This window comes from Bactrocera oleae, chromosome 3 (genome assembly GCF_042242935.1).
Source record: "Bactrocera oleae isolate idBacOlea1 chromosome 3, idBacOlea1, whole genome shotgun sequence".
Lineage (NCBI taxonomy): Eukaryota > Metazoa > Arthropoda > Insecta > Diptera > Tephritidae > Bactrocera > Bactrocera oleae.
In genome coordinates, this window is record NC_091537.1 from 72,043,813 (window position 1) to 72,063,973 (window position 20,161).

General features: G+C 34.2%; 1 protein-coding gene across 1 annotated transcript in view; it reads left to right on the forward strand.

Annotated features, from left to right (window-relative positions):
* Positions 1-15,271, forward strand: part of DIP-lambda (Dpr-interacting protein lambda) — a 72,074-nt gene extending 56,803 nt beyond the window's left edge. The window contains exons 9-10 of the mRNA XM_070106372.1: positions 572-1,091; positions 14,895-15,271. Coding sequence (XP_069962473.1) covers positions 572-834 — 263 coding nt within the window. The 3' untranslated portion in view covers positions 835-1,091; positions 14,895-15,271. The remainder of the gene's footprint in view (positions 1-571; positions 1,092-14,894) is intronic.
* The last annotated feature ends 4,890 nt before the right edge of the window (positions 15,272-20,161 follow it).

A 20,161-nucleotide genomic window follows, 5' to 3' on the forward strand; every position in this document is an offset into this window, starting at 1 on the left:
GGCATGAATAATGGTTCAAAGCAACGGTACAATATCCGAAGAAATTATTTGGATCGGACCCCACTATAGGAAATAGCTATCATACAATCTAAACGATCGCAATCAAGTCCTTGTGGGGCAAACTTTTTTATTTATCGATATATGTTCAAGAAATTTTGCACAAATTATTGCCCCAAGAACAGAACGAAAGAAATTGTTCAGATCGGACCATTATGGCTCATAGCTGCTATACAAACTGACCGATCAAAATCATGTTCCTGAACAGGATCTTTTGTGTTTATGAAGGCTATTATAGCTTCGGTGCAAGCGAAGTTGATGTTTTTTCTTGATTTTAATCTCTTTATGCAATTACCCAGAACAGCGTTAGCGCACACTGTGTGCCCCTAAAAACATCTAATGGCAGATGCGCCTTTTATTCACTTAAAAATTTAAATCAATGCATAAAAACATACAAGTTTGTATATACCAGACCTATGGTATATACAAACACGCATTATAACTTCCTAATGCTCCAATATATTTTTTCTATAACTTCTTCTTCTTACTATTAGTTACTTTCTTTTTCTTACAGTACACACACAACTACCGACCCGCAATGCTGGTGTCTACGAGAAAACGCAAAAATCGTCGACCGGCGTCGTGCCCTCCCCGCGCTCTCCGTGGGTCTTTACAAACGCTGCAGCGTCACAAATGCATTTTAACGCACAGCGACTACTACATGCGGCAAATACGATTACACTCCTCTACGTCGCATTATCCTTGTTCAAATTCATATCGAATGAGTTGTCCGTCGCCACGCTCACAGCCACGACACTATGGCGAGCGAATGGCTGAAGCGAAGCACAACGACGACGGCAACATACAAGCGACGATGATAAGAGCGTAAAAACAACAACGAAATGGTGGCGACAGAAGCAACACATGCTCAAAGTGTGTGGTGTTTGGTTGTTACTCATGATAAGTTGGAGTTGGGAATTCATCGTCGTGAGTGCTACTTCGTTCCGGCGGTGCAGTATGCGGCATATCTAATGCAAAAAAATGTATATAAATAGACATACATACATGCAGAGATATATATTGATGGAATGTATGTAAGTATAAGTATAATAAAATTTAATTTATTTATTTACTTATTCCTGCTAATGTGTACATTTAAATGGACGACAGTGCGTATGAGTAATATTTTGTAGAGAGAACTTTGGAAACCCCCAAAGCAATAGTATGAAGCCGGCAATAAACTCTCTTATTCCAGTCACTAGTTACTTTATTGAAACTTAGTACATTTAGAATCTGCGTAACTCTTCCCATTCTACAATATTTGCATTTGGGCGAAGATGCGGACTTTTATAGCTAAATTTGTTTGAAGGTTGTGGAAAAATGTCTTATTAAGTTTTACCCAAATTAATGAATTTATTTGCAAAACGTAATAAAACGCAAAAAAACTTAGAAGCTCAGTTTGCATGACAGATATATGCTATTGTGATCCGATTTGAAAATTTTGTTCGGAGATTGAAGCGTTACCTCAGGTTTAATATGTGCCAAAGATCTCTGGTGAAATAAAAAGTTTTGCATGCAAGGACTTGCTTTTGCTCGATCAGTTTGTATGATATCCATATCTAGTGATCCGATAACGGCGGTTCCGACAAATAAGCAGAATCTTGGGGAGAAAAGGACGTGTCAGATCGATATCTCAAAATCGGAAGGTCTAGTTCGCGTATATATGGACAGACAAACGGGTGTGACCAAATCGACTCAGCTGGTCAAGCTGATTATTTCTATATATACTTAATAAGGTTTCCGACGTATGCATCTGAAAGTTACAAACTCCGTGGCACACCTACTACACGCTGTTCAGGGTGTAATTATTTACGAGTTATAATTTGACATAATAGAGCTCTGTTTACGCTTTGCTTTTTTCGAGGTAGTCAAATTCTTTTTTCAGAACGATAGAACAGTCTTCGCTTTCTTTAAAGCAGGAACGTCCACTTAGAAACAGCTGAAGTTCACTGTTTCAACTATTTATTAGACTCAGATATGTACCAGTAATGTCATATTTCAACAATGGTCACTGAAACTGCTTGCGACACTTAAACAGCGTCAAACACTGCTGTGAAGTAATCTCACAGTTGCACTTGTTGTCCGCCGCCCATCGCGGCAACAACTTTTCCATGCCCAAAATACTATGCAATATTCACTGGTGTATACCATATATGTAGGTTTTTGAGACACGCCTGACTTCACAGGTGGTTAAAGTTACGTGTCCAATTCGACTTAAGATTTGACGAGAATGTTTAACTCTTGCGATAGGGGCGTCATCGGGCATTAAGACTATATAAGAGCTTTATTCTGTTAATATATATTTAATATATTGAGTATGAAGAAAACATCAACAAGAGGATCGGAAACCTTTATATTAGGGATATAAGCTTTAGAACAAGGTCTGGACTAAATCGTATTCAATGCGAAAGTTTTTAATTTTTCAGAAAACTTGTCTATTTAATTTCATTAAAATATCACTCATTTTTGACCAACCGAAACGACATTATACTATCTGATATATAGCAAAATTAAATGAGCATATACATTTAATTTTGCTAAGACATTTTACATATTGACCGATATACCTATACAATTTGAGGGGTTACATGGGTTTCATCGAGCAAAAAACGGTGTTTTTTTCTTTTTTAAAATTAAATATTTTATTAAAACTTTTTATTAGTCCAAAGATACATATTTTGTGAAATTTACAAAGGAGAATGTCGGTCATTGCGCCGTCATTTCCGAAAGTCCCTCGGAAAAAATATACCTCCGCATTTTCAGCAAAACTTCTTACATGAACATCCGAAGTAAAAAGCAAAAAGTATGTGTTTCATTTAAGACTACAAACTAGGCACTGGACCAAGAAAAAAAAAGTGAAAATTTTCTATTTGACAGACGCATTTAGAAAAAAATACAAATTATGACACAAATGTGTCGTCGTTTTTTTTTAAATTGTTGTAATTGACCAAAAAGAAATCCTTTGTTCAAGACCTTGTAAATTATACCTGACAACCGACTTTGAAACCACAGTTCCGAGAAAAACACGTCTAAAGTTTTAAGTGACTATATATCTGAAATCGAGCGCGCAACTTTTAAATGATGTATTTTCAAAACTTTTACTCGAATTAATTTGAGCACTTAGGACAATATTCTAGAGATGTTATATGGTAGACTTAAAGAAGACAATAAGGAAATCGATTTTTTGAAGATGTGAAAACCATGTAACACCCTAAAGCCATCTCAAAATTCGAAAACCTTATTTTTTCGGTATATGAGCACTATGGAGAGTATAGGCTCGACTTTACCCAAATTTGACACACGGGTAGAGATTCTGTGTGAATTTCCGGTATAGGCACGGGGGGCTTGAAAAGTCCAATTTCACCACTATTTATGCAAAATTGTCCGATAACTTCATTGTCAGTTCTTTTATGAAAGTTTCTTCATTTATTGTATGTTCTTGTATGCAAAACTTTTTTATTTTACAAGATATTTTCACGAAATTTGGCAGGAAAGCAGCGCTACCATATCCGAAGAAATTTTTCAGATCGAAACACTGAACGATCATGTTTTCTTGGACTGATGGACAAACATTTATATCTATATTTTTATCATTTATATATATATTTAACTCTATATCTATCTCGATTGGTTTCAGGTGTTATAAACAAACATTAGGTGAACCATTATTGATTTCGTATATATTGTCATGAAGCCAGATCACAAAGCACTACTTACAAGATCTTACGATAACTAACAGGCGAAAGCATTCCTGTAACCCAACGTGTGGATATATTTAAAAAACTATTAGTGTGAACTTCATATATTTTGCTCTTTCATTCTTCGAGTGTCCAATAGTACATTTAACATATGAAGATTTTATCGACAAGTTCTTTAGTTATTAATTCTTTGGTAAACCCAAATTCAATCTTCAACAGAACTCATGAAACTCTGAGTCTTTAATAACTGTGTTTTAAGTTTAAGAGAGACTATTATGTAAGGGTACTACTAAACATAAATAATTTTTAAAACTTATGCTAACCTCTAAACTTAGATATTAGATTTTGACTCAAATTGTGGCTGATAAATGTGCTGTCCTTCTAGAAAAAAATAGCAAACACAAAATTTTTTAGATATCCAAGTCCGAAAATAAAATTACGCGCTGCATTTAAATATTTTACTAAGCAAAAATATGCATAGCCTAACATAGAGGGCACACAAGGTCAAAACAAATGCGCTCCAAGATACCCTTGCAACCATAAGCGCTCGATTACGATGCTGCACGATTTTACGGCTGTCAACAGATATTCTCGTCATATCTGCATCTATACACATGTATTGCCACACATATATACATAATGTAAATAGAGCGCTCCTTCTCATGCACTTGAAAATATTTGAATAGAATAAAAATGCATGGAGCATCTTAACCGACGTACTTGAATGCTTCCATTTGTCTGTCGTGTATATATGTCCATTTGATTATCTCGGTTTACAGTAGAATGCACACATATAGATTTAAGCTTGCATTATACATATATGAATAAGAATGGCAATTTGATATGTCGGAAGTTTGAAAATATTAACAATATTGCTGCTGACAACTATCATCTGTTAATGGACCACTACTGAGTATTATGGGAACTACGATATTTTTCATAATTAAGCACCATTTAAAGCGAAGGATTTCCAAACATTTGACAGAAATGGAGAAGAAGAAAATTGAACGCCATTAAGACTTAGTTCCAATAACTTTAGTAGTTTTCGAAGTTAGAAGTTCGTAAAATTGTATAGAAGTTAGATACCGATACTCAACCACTAGTGAAACCAAGCGATTACCTCAGAGAATTATTTCACTGGGTTTAACCGCAAATTAAACGTCGTCGAGATCTACTAAAGTAATGTGTACTAAACTATAATCCTTATAATAAGTTATGCAACAGAAAGTCGAAAATTTATACTTTGGGTTTTTTTTAACAGTTTTAGCTCCTTTGCCTTTAAAGGTTTTTAAAATTCTGCTTAAAGTTGCTTATATCGCCTATACCTAAGATTCGGCCTAAAAATCTTCAATACCGAACAGAAAAAATTTCTGATTTCCACGTTTTTAAGTACTAATAATTTATTATCGCCTTCAAAATCGGCTCTGAGCCCATACAAACTTGCCAATAATTAATCCAATTTTTTATACTTTTGTTATAAGCCTCGACTGGAATGGTTTTTAAAAAAAATGTATCTATGAGATATGTTGAGATGCTCTGCTATTTCTCTAATGAAAAAAATGATGATTTTCAGCACTGTTTATGAACGTTTTTTTGTGGTGGTTATTGTGCCATAACGAAAGTTTATTTAATTCCCATGCAGACCAGGTGGCTGCCAGCAGGAGAAAAGTCTTTAACATGTGATGCAGGCATCCTCGAGCCTAACTGTTGACTATGTATACGCTGTTCCATTTTTTGTCGTATTCGTTTCAGCGTTCCTTGTAAGCCAGGAGCAGCTTGTTGCCATGTTATAATATCGTATATGAAAGGGAAATAAATATATTATATAGTCGTCCCACATTTTTATTTTTTGGTTTGGTTTGGTTTGATGCAACTGTCGGTTATTTGTATTACCTAAAACTAATCGAGATTTATATAGGGTTTTAAATTTGTAAATGATCAGGATGACGAGACGAGTTCAAGTCCGGGTGACTCTTGGTACACATATTTCTTTGCACTATAAGAAAGTATTGCAGATGGGCGTAACCAGACCATTGCCACGTCCACACCACACCAAACGGCATTAATCGAAAACCTCTAAAGTGTCATAACTTAGCTCCACAATAAGATACAAGACTGTTAGTTGAACAACGAATTGCATCTGTTGTTTGAAATATTATGAAAAAGTGGACGTGACCCTCTAATAGGTTTAATATACATATTTTCTAAACCATTAAAGCTGTACTAACCAAATTCGTTCACAGTAGTTCCTTTCGGCTCCCCTACAGACAATGTGAAAATTTATGAAATCGTATGATAGCTCCGCCCACTTCATATAACGGTTTTGTTAAAAAACTACTGAAAGTGCGACAAATCAATAAATAAATGTGGCAAAGACATGAAATTTTACAAGATGGTACGAAAGGGTTTTATATGAGATGGTGTCAAATTAAGGTGAAATCACATATCTTAGGACCTACTCGACCAATTTCAACGAAACTCGGATCATAACACTACCCTGAAATTCCCATGTTACGAAGCGAAAATGAGTGAAATCGGACTGCAGTCGGCTCTACTTCCCAAGACCACAATTTTACATTCCATCTCATTTTTTCACTTTCCAGTATGCAAATCAAGTAGCAATGAATGTATCCTCCTGATACCTGTTTGGCTGTATGTCAAAAATGGGTTGAATCGGATGAATACTGCCCTTAGCCCCTATATACCTAATAGAAAAATTTTCGAACTTCCAGCTGACTTGATACTGCATATATCGGTAAATATGAGAGTTAACTTAATTAAAATGAAAAAGCGTGTTAATAATGTGTATGTATGTAAATCGGGTGAAAACTTGCCCTAGCTCCATACAACTATTATCAGGATTTTCAAACATCCGGTTGACTTTATTACTATATATATTTTGGTGATAGTATCTGAGGTAACTTAATGAAACTCAAAACTTTGAGCATTGTCAAAGGTAAATGCAACAAGCTCAAACCTAAAATATATTATTTATATATTTTCTAGTTTAAAGATGATTTTAATATAATTTTTGCTTACGGAAGTAAAATATACTTTTAAAACTAAGTGAGCTTGCGACCTATAATACAAGTTAATAAGATGTCAAATTTGATTGTAATTCATTAACAATTTCGACGAACAATAAATCTTGAATTCTTTCGCAATATCTTTTAGTATAAAGATTTGCATCACCTGAAGCTATTTTCCCGGCTTTGGTCCTTGCAAGTTGCAAGAGTATGAACAACCAACTTAGCCCTTTCATACTTCTTTCAATGTAAATATTATAAGTCAGGGCTTTTGTGTGAGACAGAGGACATTTGTAGAAGCAAAAGTGCAGTTTGCTTTGTGCTTTTCGAGATATTTTCTTTTGTTTAGAATACTAACATACACATTTCATAATACAGTTATTTCAAACTCAATATATGCTCATTGTGCATTATTTTAAATATTTGAATATCAATTACAAAGGGAGGTCCTTGAAACTGATATGAACGAGGTTTTAGTATCAAACTGCTAATATACTCTAGTCGATAAAAAATAACGCACGTACAACGTTTACAAATTGTTCAATTTTATTATCAAAATAATCGCTCTCCAATTACAACTTTTCGATCGTCGAATTGTTGAAAATACATAGCGTACATTTTCTTTACATGATGTTCAAGTGGCAATTAGACAAAGAACCGCTCAAGAATTGCGACAAATCAAAAATTGGGTTCATCGAATTCGTTAATGCAAAAGGAGTAGTGGAGGGTCGGTGGAACCAGTGTGCGATGAATTTAGAATAATTTTTGGAATCTAGAGCATGCTGCTCAGAACACGGCAAACAGTCGCTTGAATCACAACAACCTACTTAGATGTACTGATTTGGCTCTCTGACTTCTTTCTATATAATTTTTTGATAAACAAAATCTATGACGGCGAATCTCGGACAATTAACGACCTCAAACAATGTCTCAAATGTAAACAAATTTTCTTATAAATGTTTACCTAACGGCGTAAAGTTGGCATACCCTATACATACATGAGTTACAGAAGGCCAAATGAAAGAAAAAAACAAGTAAGAAAGTAATAAGTTCGCAGGTAACCGAATATTTTATACTCTCGCAAACTTGCAAATAAGAAGCCTCACAGATTGACCAATGTACAACATAAATCAAACGAGTGTTTGAAAATCCGACTATTAGATATGTATGGATATGGGGAATTATTGCTCTGATTTCATGAATTTTAGGCAAGAGGACACATTGTTATTAGAAAAAGATTTCATCGCAATTTTATTAAGATTTCTTACATACAAGTATTGACTGGTGGATGCGGTATAAGGTCTACCGGAAGCTCGAAAATATTTTTGGTCATGCTGTCATCAAAAAAATATTCTTCCCGAATTTCAATACTAGACTTCACAGATTGAACGATATGTTCGGCCACATGCACTGAGATTCACATATTTGGTGTCTGGATCCATGAAAAGTTATACTTCGATTTCGATAATGGGCGTTAGATGAATTTCCTTGAGGGCACTATTTGTACTAAGTTTTATTCTGATAACTTTATTGTTGTTTGATTTATACAATGTAAGGAGAAATATTCAAGTAGATTTTAAAGTTTGTTATTTGAAAAGAAGGCGTGGTTGTCATCCGATTTCTTTATGATAAAAGTGTTTGAGTTGCACACCGAATTTGTTTGAAACCATTTTCACAGAGTATAAAGAGTATTTCTTCTTAAACCATTTACGAGCGGGCACACGACCAATTAAAAAAATTTAGCTTACAGGTGTTTCTCTCTGCTATGATCCTTTGTACCAAATTAAAGTTTTGTATCTTAATGTAGTACTTAGTTATGGCACTTTATATGCTTTTTGAGGTGATACAAGCAACCGTTAGGTGATAACATGTTGCGAGAATATAAAAATATATATATCAATTTCAAATGCGATTGCTGTCCGTCTGATATATCGTTCCGCACATATCTTTTTCTCCTCAAGGAGCTGCTCATTTTTGGAACCGCCGATATTGGACTACTACAGAATATAGCTACCATACAAATTGCTCCAATTAAACTGATCGATCAAAATCGATTTTGGACCTTCATCAAAGAGTATTTTTCCCTATTAAGTAATCTTAATTCGGCTTGAAGGTTGTTTACATCAAACAATGTGACTATAAATAACTAGGAAAACGTTTTCCGTTGACCAAACCGCAAGCCATTGGCCGGTTATGTTTTCAGATTTTGTTGTAGTGTGTTGAGATTGAGGATATTTAACTTCGTTGTAGCCGAGATACACGTTTTTCTCGTTTTCGATAGCATTAGTTATTTAAAGTCAATCAGTCTATTGAGGTTACAAAATTTGTATAAAATATATCTTCTCACAACATTTAAGTGCCATCTTAATATACATACCAAGTTATTATTCAAATACAAATTTTCAATTTCTTTATTTGACGTTTATCCCTTAAATATTTGTTATTTCTCATTCATGTGTTTTTCATTGCCATTTTCTTTTTTTTTCGTTGTTTATTTTTGTCAACCAAAAATTATTGCATTTCATGCATAATCACCGAAACACTCGCATATGCGTTCGTATTCTCATTCGCTTTCGCCTTGGAATTGCGCAACTTCGCCACTTCCTTGCTGCTCACTTTGTTCACTGTCTTTTTACCCGCTTTCTTCCCTGCTGCCTTCACTAACCCGCATTTGTATTTGATGTTCTGTTTGTTTACTATTTTTCGGGTAATTGAAAAATGAGCTTGAAAAATTTTCTGTAATAAACTATTCCAATAGCTTTCGCCACACTATCTTTCGCCGTTCAGCTGTGTCCTTATCTTGAACATCCTTAGCGTACAACGAACATGCAAATATGCTTGAAATCACAACACATACGCAACCCACCACCCCCCAACCCGCCTCTTACATTTGTATTTGCACAATCATTTAAGCGTTCACACACACATACACACGAACATATATACAAACAAGCTTGCATCTGTTTTTAGTGTGTCTGCGGTAATCTGCAATCCGTTTGTCAGCGTATACATCTGTATAGCTTTGAAGCGTCGCATTTGTTCACGCGCATACACGCATGTCCTTCGATATCCTTTAGTGGCTTTTTGTGCGCATCAGTTGCCACTCCGGTGTTGTTATTGTTGTTGTTGGTTTTTATATCTAGCTGCGAAACTTAATCTGCTTGTTTGTGCGCGCTCACAAAATGTATTTATACAAAGTGATATATGTATAGATTTGTGTGTCTGTGCATGTGTGTGTGGCCTGTGAAAGGATATGTGGTACGCGAATTTACTAAATGTACATCGTAAAATAAAATTTCAGCAAATCCACAAAAATTGATTAAGCTCCATTCATTCACTCATTCATTCATCTATATATTTATATATGTATTTATTCATTTATTTTGGTATAAACAGACTTTAATCACTGTGGCGTTAAAAGGATTTTGGTATTAACTTGAAACAATTGCTGGTTATTAATTTAAATAGAAATATATTTTATTACACCGTTTATGCCAGACTTGATTACAGAGAAATTAGTTTGAAGTTACACAAATTATTTTTTAAAGAATATGATAAGACAAACTTCAACGATTTTGCAGAAAGTATTACGTCTTTGGCAAATTTCCTTTGAAAATATTATCATAAAACATTTTCTTTGAAAACATAGATTGACAAGTAAAGAATGGACAAGTTTGGGTCCAACCGAACATTTCATACTCTTGGAAACACCCACAGGTGTTGGCAAAATATTATTTCAAAAAATGTTGCCAAAGAATTCTACATTCATTGTTCGAACAAACTGAATGGTTTACAATCGAATTTGTGTCTTATTAGCTTTATTATTTATTATTAGCGAAAATTATATTAAAATCATCCTCGAGTGAGATTTATCTGCCATAAACTTAACCGAAGAGGTTGATGTGCAAAACGTCAACCAGACGATCGGAATTGATTATTTTAAGCTCTTAACCAATTACATTTATATTCAGCGCTGAACCACATAATTTTTAAGAAAGCTTGTCCACTTAAATTCAATAAAATATCACACATTTTGACCAACCTAAACGGTTGAGAGACAGCTGGGAAGTCTAAAATCATTATATAGGGTATATTGAGGGCAGTAAAGCTCTGGGAGGATTTCACTAACTTTTGGCATTGCTCAAATATATTTAAGAACTTATTTTCAAGCAATTTTACAAGTATATAACTCAAACACTGACCGACATATTCAACATAGAGTTTGTTAGAATAACGAAAGTCATTGAAAGAAAGACTTGGTAATTTTTGATCATAAGCACCCATGGCACCCTATAAAGGCAGCATTCGTGCAAAGTTTTAGCCTGATTCATTCATTAGTGCTTAATTTGTATACTGGAAAGTGAAAAAATCAGATAGAATTTAAAATTGTGTCAAATGAGAAATAGGCGTGGCCGCAGTCAATATTCGTTTAATGGTGTTTTGTGGGCGTAGCAGTGGTCCCATTACCTCCTCCCGTTTTTACGAAGGAATACGTGTACCAAGTTTCATTATCATATCTTAGTTTTTATTCAAGTTACAGCTTGCACAGATGGACGGACCGACGGAGAGGTAGAGAGTCACCCGGATTTCAACTCGTCTCTTCATCCTGATCATTTATATATACATAACCCTAAATCTAACTCGGTTAGTTTAAGGTGATACAGACAACGATTAGGTGAACAAAACTATTATACTCTATCGCAACATGTTGCAAGTGTATTAAAAGTATAATTTCATAATGTCACTCTCATAGAAGCCATCATCCATATTGACTAAAAACTAGAACAGTCGATCTTAAAAGCGCAAGAGAAGTATTTTTCACCAGCTATATCATTCACCATAGAGAGGAAAAGGTTGTAATCAGTTGGTGTCAGATACAGAAACTCTCAACCTTTCGGAGCATTGTCCTGAAGGAACACAATTTCTGTCCTGTTGGAAGCCCACTTCTGGGTGAATGCAACTTTCAGATGGATAATTGTAGCATTCACAGGGCGGAAGCAAGAGTTTGGTAGTATAGAAGCAGCACCGTAGATTGATGATGATTTTCTGATAATCCCACAAAGCATACTTGTATAACTTTCGTTGTAGATTTACGTGAGTACCTGCCGGCGACGGCCTTACCCCACGGTGTTCCAAAACACAACGTATCAATATAATGCGTTGATAAGCGCCCCAAACAATACGAGCTATTTGCAAGTATTTATTTGGATACCAGTGGCAGTGTGTCTGGGTCCACACTACCATCTTGGTATGATTCGAGGCCGACCTAAAACCTCTTTCGTTTTCGGGTACGGAACCCAGTTGCTTTTTGCAACTTTATTTTAGAACTGAAAAAACAGTTAGGCTGAATTTTCAGTTCTTCCTGCATTTAGGTTTCAAGCACAGCCAACACGAATCTCCCCAAAGGAGCCATAACCCAATGAGCAGATTGGACCGAAATCCAATTGCTTTCTGCTCCCCGTGGTACCAGAAAGTCTCCGGTAAGACTGCGTAGCCGAAACTACTGCCAGTTGAGCAACCCATTTTTCAATGACTGGTGACATTTGTCGCTTGAACTTCAAATGTCGTTTTTATTTGCTTTTTCATTTGAAGTCTATAATATCAGTTCAAGCTGAGTATTATAGCACTATTCCTGACATACTATGTTGATATTACTGAGCAAGGTACATAATAACAGTCATAGTGCATTTGGCTTTTAGTCTCCTCTTACGACATACTTGTACGAAGCATACTTGTATAGTAAAACCTTCTTAGCCATCAATCCTGGCTTTGCCATTATTCACGCCGGCCCTTCGCTATTCGACCGTGAACGTTTTCGATTGACGCCTCTCAGAGCGTGATGTATATTTAACATCAAAATTAGAGGTATGCAATTGATGAAAACACAATTTCATTTGATTTTGGGGTTACCGAAGTAAAACTGTACTAACTTTTTGATTGCTGATGCAGAGTCAATAAAGAGGAAATAGAAGAAGTAGGTGCGCATTGAAATTTTATAAAATACATACCTAGCTGCCAAAAGCTTTTTTAAAGTTTAGAGCCATTTTACAGAGTCAGAAATTTAGAGAACTCTTTCCGCAGGAATATATATCATAACTCAAGAACGCTTTTTTATCAAAAATGGAAGTATAAATTTCTTCTTGGCCTGCCAAGACTAACAATGAAAGTATAAGGTCTAGTAAAAAGAAATCTATTGATTTTCCAATATATGCCTTTCTTTATATTCGCGTTGTAAGAATGCGAACGAGTTACGCCATATGGTGTTAAAAGATTGGAATAGAAATATGTCATTATCACAACCATTGCATATCAGTCCATATACCATGACCCGCCTATAATTATTGAGCAATCAAGCTCCTAGTCATTACTCTCCTGCCGAGGCCTACACACGTTCATAGTACCGATGCAAATTACAGTTCCAAGATTTACCCGCTAGGTATACTACTGACGTGGCCTTGAGCATAATTTACTCCACACATAGCTACTTAAACTAGTTACTCGTTACAAGTTCGCAGAAGATTCTTTTTATCTGGACATTTTTCTCCGACGAGTGAATTTAAGTTTGTAGTATCTACAAATACTCCTTTGTATAAAATGTTATTGAATTGAAAGACTTACATTATGAAAAGTATATACTTTTAAATCGTCAAGTGTTCAGATTTGTTAGTTCAGAAAAACGCATGCAACTCAACATGATTATACATTTCCTAACAGCGCCATTTATATTTTGAACAATGGTCATTAGGGTGGTTCTTAAAGCTATAAAGAAAAACTTCGAAACTGACTTCTTAAAAAGCATACTCCACCATACTGATATATCCGTAGAATTGGAAGTGATTATGTTCGGAATATGGGGATTAGCTCACGGTCTATACCGATTTCATTTAGCTATATGCAGTGCTCATTATGATTAAAAAAGTAAGGAAAAGAATAGGTTCGGGTGTAACCGAGTCAATTTCATACACTTGCAATTTGCTAAAAACATGTTGCTATGAATTCAACATTCGTTATTTGACGAAATCTTGAATGAATTACAAGAAAATTGGGAAAACCCATCGATAGTGACTATTATAAAGCGTTATTGGAATATTTGAAGTCCGCAATTGTAAAAAAGCGACCGCATACGAGTATCAAGTCAATCAAAACAATAACCAAAATGCATGAATTGCACTTTGAATTACTGCCGCTTCCACCTCATTCTCCAGATTTGACTTACAGCGTCTGTTGGTTGTTCGCAGCCCTAAAAAAAATGCTCGCCGATAAGAAATTTCGCTCGAATGAAGAGGATATCACTAAAACTGAGGCTTATTTTGAGGCAAAAAACAAATGATTCTACAAAAGTGGTATTGAAATAAAAGAGCGGCGCTGGAAGAATTGTTTTGCACTTGATATAGATTATATTGATGAATAAAGCCAACAAAAAAAGCCGTGTTTTCTCTGTTAGGCCCGAGACTTTTTAGCCCATGTGTTACAATGCAATCTAGATTTCTCTGAAAATTAATTATTATTAGCACAACAAAGCTCGAATGCTCTTTTTCCAGACGAACGACTTGAAATGCTTGTGTGGAAGTATATGTATGCATGCATTAAGCCTGCATATTTCACATCATTTTCACAAACATTCCAAGTATTATTACATCGGCATTAAAAATTAACCAAGCATACAATGATGCACTTCGCATGCGAATAATATAAATTATTAAATATAATTAAATTAATTAACTGATTTTAATTAGCTGACAATGTCATATGCACGCACATTTAGATGGATCGCTGAGCACAAATCGAGAAAAAAATTGCTGAAAAAAAGCATAAATCAAATATGTGTTTGTGTGCACGCTCACCATGTGCTAGACCGCAGTGCGGTGGCTGATATGCGCAGATTTTGAAAAAAAATAAAAATCGAAAAAAAATACTAGCAATGATATACAAACAATAGCTAATTCATTTTGCATCAATATATAAATCTAGAGCCGTATATACCATAATTAAATTAAATTAACTAGCGCTTTTATATGCTTTTATGCAGCCAACAATACAATTGAAAAATATTCAAACTAATAACTAAAGAATAATTAATATTAATGATAAATAATGATTGTTTCAATTGCAGGTGAACTGACTTGAAAAAACAACAACAAAAACAATACCACGGAATTACATATGAATTACAAAAAGAACAAGAATTATACGTATTAGCAGTTAAGAGCAAATATATACACACACACATACACATATGTAAGTACAATAAGAAGTAAGCATTAGTCAATATATAATATTTATTAAGAATTAAGTTGAAATCACATATATAGATACATACACGCATATTAGTAACGTAATATCATCAAATGCATATATATGTTATAATCATTATATTAAATAAAGTCTTCCGATACATATGTACATACACATACACAAACATTTAAATAGCATTTAAGTAAGAACGGCATTTAAGCAGCAATATAATAAAGCATACTTACATACATATACATATATGTATATTGGTAAACAAATATACAAACACACCACAAGGTATAAACAATTTCCATTCATATTCTAAAAAAAATCAACAACAAAAACAAAACCATATAACAGTGCAAACGCTTATTTTTAGTGGCAGTTATTGAAATCCTCTTTCAGCATTAATCTGCACTCGCAAAACATTTTCTTTTGGCTTAAATCTCCAGCTGCAATTTTCAATTGTCTCCCTTAATAGTTATTTATTTGATTACTATTTTTTTTTCAACCCGTTTGTAATCGCTTTAGCTGCGTGTGGTATTTGGTATTTGAATATAATTCGTTTCAAATTTATTCATGCTTTTGATATAACAGATAATAAATATATTATGAAAAAATAAATAAAAAAGAGGTAATAAAAATAAGGTTAACGGTATTTAAAAACTGTCGTTATAAGCAAGCAATGCCAACAGGTTTTATACCAAAGGGATATTTATAACTATTTGCGCATATTTTTTTTTAAAAAAGATGTGAAAAAAATTGTAGAAAAAAAAATGTCGAATACTATACTGAAAATTTAATGAAACAAATTGGTTTTTTAAGCTTTTCAATTTCACGCGTAGTACATTTAGGAAAGCATATTTGCCATCAGAATTATATTAAAAGCATTCCAAACAATACAACATAGTAAAGGGTGTTCTTTTAAACATGTAGTTTTCAAGAAGCAATAAAACGCATATAATATATATATGTTATGGCTAACAATTTAGTTTTATAAAAATAAAAATTTACCATTACTTTTTAAAAAGTGCAAGTGACGGCTGAGTCTGGCGCGAATAAATTCCAGCTGAGGGATTTAATTTTCGACCAGTTTTTGCAGCAACTGGGGCCGTATGTCAGAAATAACGCGAGGTATATTCTCTTTCAGCGATTTCACATAACCCCTCAAAATATAGCCCAGCGTTAAAACTTACGATATTGTAGGTCACGCTAGCACCTCACGACGCGAGATCACCAATCGCTTACTAAAAGTTTCCTTCAATGAATTGATTATTTCATTGGCTCTTTGGCATAACTCGTGGAGTATCTTCACTCCAAAAGCGACAATTTTGTTTATTAACGCACCCATTTAACCAAAAGTGAGCTTCATCGCTGAACAAAATTTTCTTGTGAAAAATGAGAACGATGGTCATCCTATTTGTGACCTATTTACAAATATTGTTCCGGAGTAGGTCTGTTTATTATGACAAACCAAATTGAGTACAAATCAAGCAACAGCTGTCAAAAAGACCAGGCTCAAACGTACTGACTCATTGAAAACCACACGTTTATAAAAAAAAAACGCCCGGTACAATATAACGATAGGCAACTGCTTATAGAGACTAATTCTTTAAATACTTTTTTTTAATATCTTTTCACCTTTATTCTAAAAAAAAATGTTCCATGGAGAATGCGATTTTTTCTTTTACACTGACAAATGAGGTTAATTTTGTTATATTTCACGATTTGATCAAATTTGACCTGGACTGAAAAAAACAACAACCTTTTCACGTGTTTTAAAACTTTATTAGCGCCTTCAAAAAATGTACACTCTATCCAATGCAACCATGCCAACACTTAATGCAATTTTCTATACACTTGTCATAAGCCTCGGCTGGGATGGCCTTCAGTGCTTTCAGCAAGTTTTGGTTTTTCGGTTGCAGCTCATTCGCTATATATATTCTTTGACAATTTCAATCATCAACGTCATCAAAAATCAACCTCTCGCCACCAGCAATTATGGGTTTGATAAATGTAGCTCAGCTACAGCATCTTTTTTACAACCTCTACTCAACGTCGTTTTTGCAAAAGGTTCAGGTGTTTTGGTGCGAGTCTAGCATTGACATATTTATTACCCAATATTATGAGATATCGAGATCTTCTACTATCTCTCTAATGCCAACACAACGATTTTCAAGCACTTTTTCTAAGTTTTTCGATGTTATCGTCATTAACAGCGGTGGTACGATACGCATGAGCAAGTTTTCGATGACTTCACGACCTTCACTAAATGCTTTGTGCGGTTCAAATGCTTTAGTGCGATAAAGTAGACTCATTGTTCTTTTTTTCATGGTAAAAATCGCCATACAAACGTTTCGCATCGTAAACAAACATCTGTCAAATAAACGTTAGTTGACAGATAGAGATGAAACTTCACAGCAAAACTCAACACTATTTTGTAGTAGTCTATTTTTATCGTGCTCTTCCAATTTTAAATTATTCTAGTGATATGCAACCATTTGAAATTTAACAAAACTTCTACCACTAAAAGCATTTCAAAAAAAAAACTACTAATAATTCTTGAAGTGAGATAAGATGAACCCCAACACAAAGAGTTTGTTCAAACACGTGCGACTCTAAAACCTTCGCTTTACCAGTTTACTAGATTCAAAGAGACACTAAAGCGATTTTTTGTATTATGTTATAAGTTGTCGCAGATCATGTGATCATTGGAAAACTAAATGTTTGAATGACAAATCCATATTTGTTCAGAGACAGTTTATGGTTTAATAAACCCCTGGACACACCTACACTATTCTAAATAACTCATTACTATTTATTTCAAGATATATTTCCAATAAAATATGTGTGCCCAAAATTATAAAAGGCACAATCGAAAGAAATCCATAATTTTTGCATTAAATTGAGGGTTTTATTTATTATAGTTAGAATGACCTACTTTCATAGAAACGTCGTCGCTATTAGCAGAAAACTGGAACAGTTGTTTTTCACAAGTCTCTCTTGACCAGCAAATTCATTCACTATAGACACGAATAGGAGTAATCACTGGGTAACAGATCTCCGAATTATAAGTTACAATATTTAGCACCTAGACAATGAAAAGAGTTCTTACATGATGTTTCGACTTGACGAATATTTATAATTTTGCCGATATTGCCCACAACTAATTTACTAGATCTGAAACAATACATACGTAGACAGACAGAGGGAGAGAGCGAGAGCAGAGAGACAGAAGGAAACAAAGAATGGGACAGAGAATTACAGAGGAGGAAAGAGTCTTTTTAAATCCTCTCCAAATCATAGCAAATAAGATATTTTCATTTGCAATCGCTTTATTCATTTCTTTAAATTAAAATTTCATAATTTTCAATTACCACATATATTTCCACAAGCTCAAATATTTCCCAATTACTATTAAGCAATCAATAATCCAACTCTTTTAGCAGCCAGCTATGTTATAATTTGTAATCTGCCTTCAAGCAATATATTGCTCTTGCAGTTATAATTTATATGCGAATAATAAGATGTTTTTCGCATATATAAATACACAGCAAGCTAAAATCATATGTTTGTAAATAGTTGCCAAGCAAATATTAAACGCCAAGCTTTGACCCAACGCATCCACTTCGGGCAAGTCGAAATGGTGTATGAAAATCTTATTTCGAATTTTCGGCCAGCAATATGCATGTAATTGCCAATTAAACGCACACAAAACCGCAAACAATCGACAGCAAATTGGCAACAAAATTGCGTATACGCCCTGGTGCCTCGCTGGTATTCGACCACTGTGGCGCACGCATTCAATTCAATGTAATGTATTCAAGTACATGTGCATGTACACATGCAAACATAGACATACTTATATACATACATACACACACATAGATACGTAGTGAGCGCATAGCAGACGTTATTCATATTTTTCTGCTTTTTGTTTTATGCTTGAGCATTATTAACAAAACAACAGCCGCAAATTACACATGCAAATTTTGCCAATGGACAACAATAACAGCAGCACGATGTTCGGCTTATAACCAGCAGCACCTAGGTGGTCCGCACAGATACACTCGTGCATACACGAGCATTGAACGATAACCGGATGTGCGTAGTTAAGTGCGTGCGTGTGCGTAGGTGTTGCTGGCAAAAACAGGTCTTCAGACTAAAAGCTATATATATACATACATACGAGATATATATATGTATTGCTACATATGTAACTATGTAAGTTTGTACTCATATGGTTAAGTTTAAGTATGCCTATGTATGCATGCAAATTGGCTTCAATTGTCTTGCTAACTGGGTATAACCCAGTATATACCTGTGATAGCAAATGTTTGAATAATCCTTTTGGGATGACTTTCTTAGCCTTTAACTGTACATAAAGAGTATTGAAAACTTTCGGAAATTTCAATTTCATTCCTGAAATTTTTTATCAGAAAAAGGTGTCTATGGATAAATATTAAGTGAGCCCAAGTGCAAGTTAGACCAATGCAATTAAATGTTTTCAGTTTTTCCAAAAATTTTAGAATGTAATTTGAGATTTTCAATGTATAACTCTAAAACTCCATCCTAATATCCATTCCAAAAAATTTGGGTTCTCTTGACTCCATCGCCAATATCTAAGAGAACCTCAGAAAAAAAGTGTCTGATGATTAGGAAAATTTTTCTGCTTAAAATTGGCTCAAATCCAAAAACCAAAAAGATTTATTATAGTATGAAAATTTTGATTTTTAACAAAAAAGGCGGTCCTGTAAAAAAACATTGAATTTTAGGGTGGCTTAACATTCGAAATCGTAATTTTTTGATCATTACCCGACAAATATACTTAGGAAGCGACTTTCCTTCGAAGAAATTTCCCTCCAACTCTGAAAACAGCGTACTGAGAAAAACGCATATTTTCACAACTATTTGTCGGATGAACATAAATTTATTTAATGTAATTTATATAACATAAAATAAAGAATATTTTCAAATATATAAACATATATATCTCTGACATGTTTTCTGTTGAGTCGGTTGCTTTAACAATAGAAAAAATTTGTATATTTCGATGACTTTCTCAAAATCTCAACAGAGTCTTCCGCTTTAAATGCTATGCATAGTTTGTCGAATTTCTTACCCAGCCTATAACATAAGTCTACT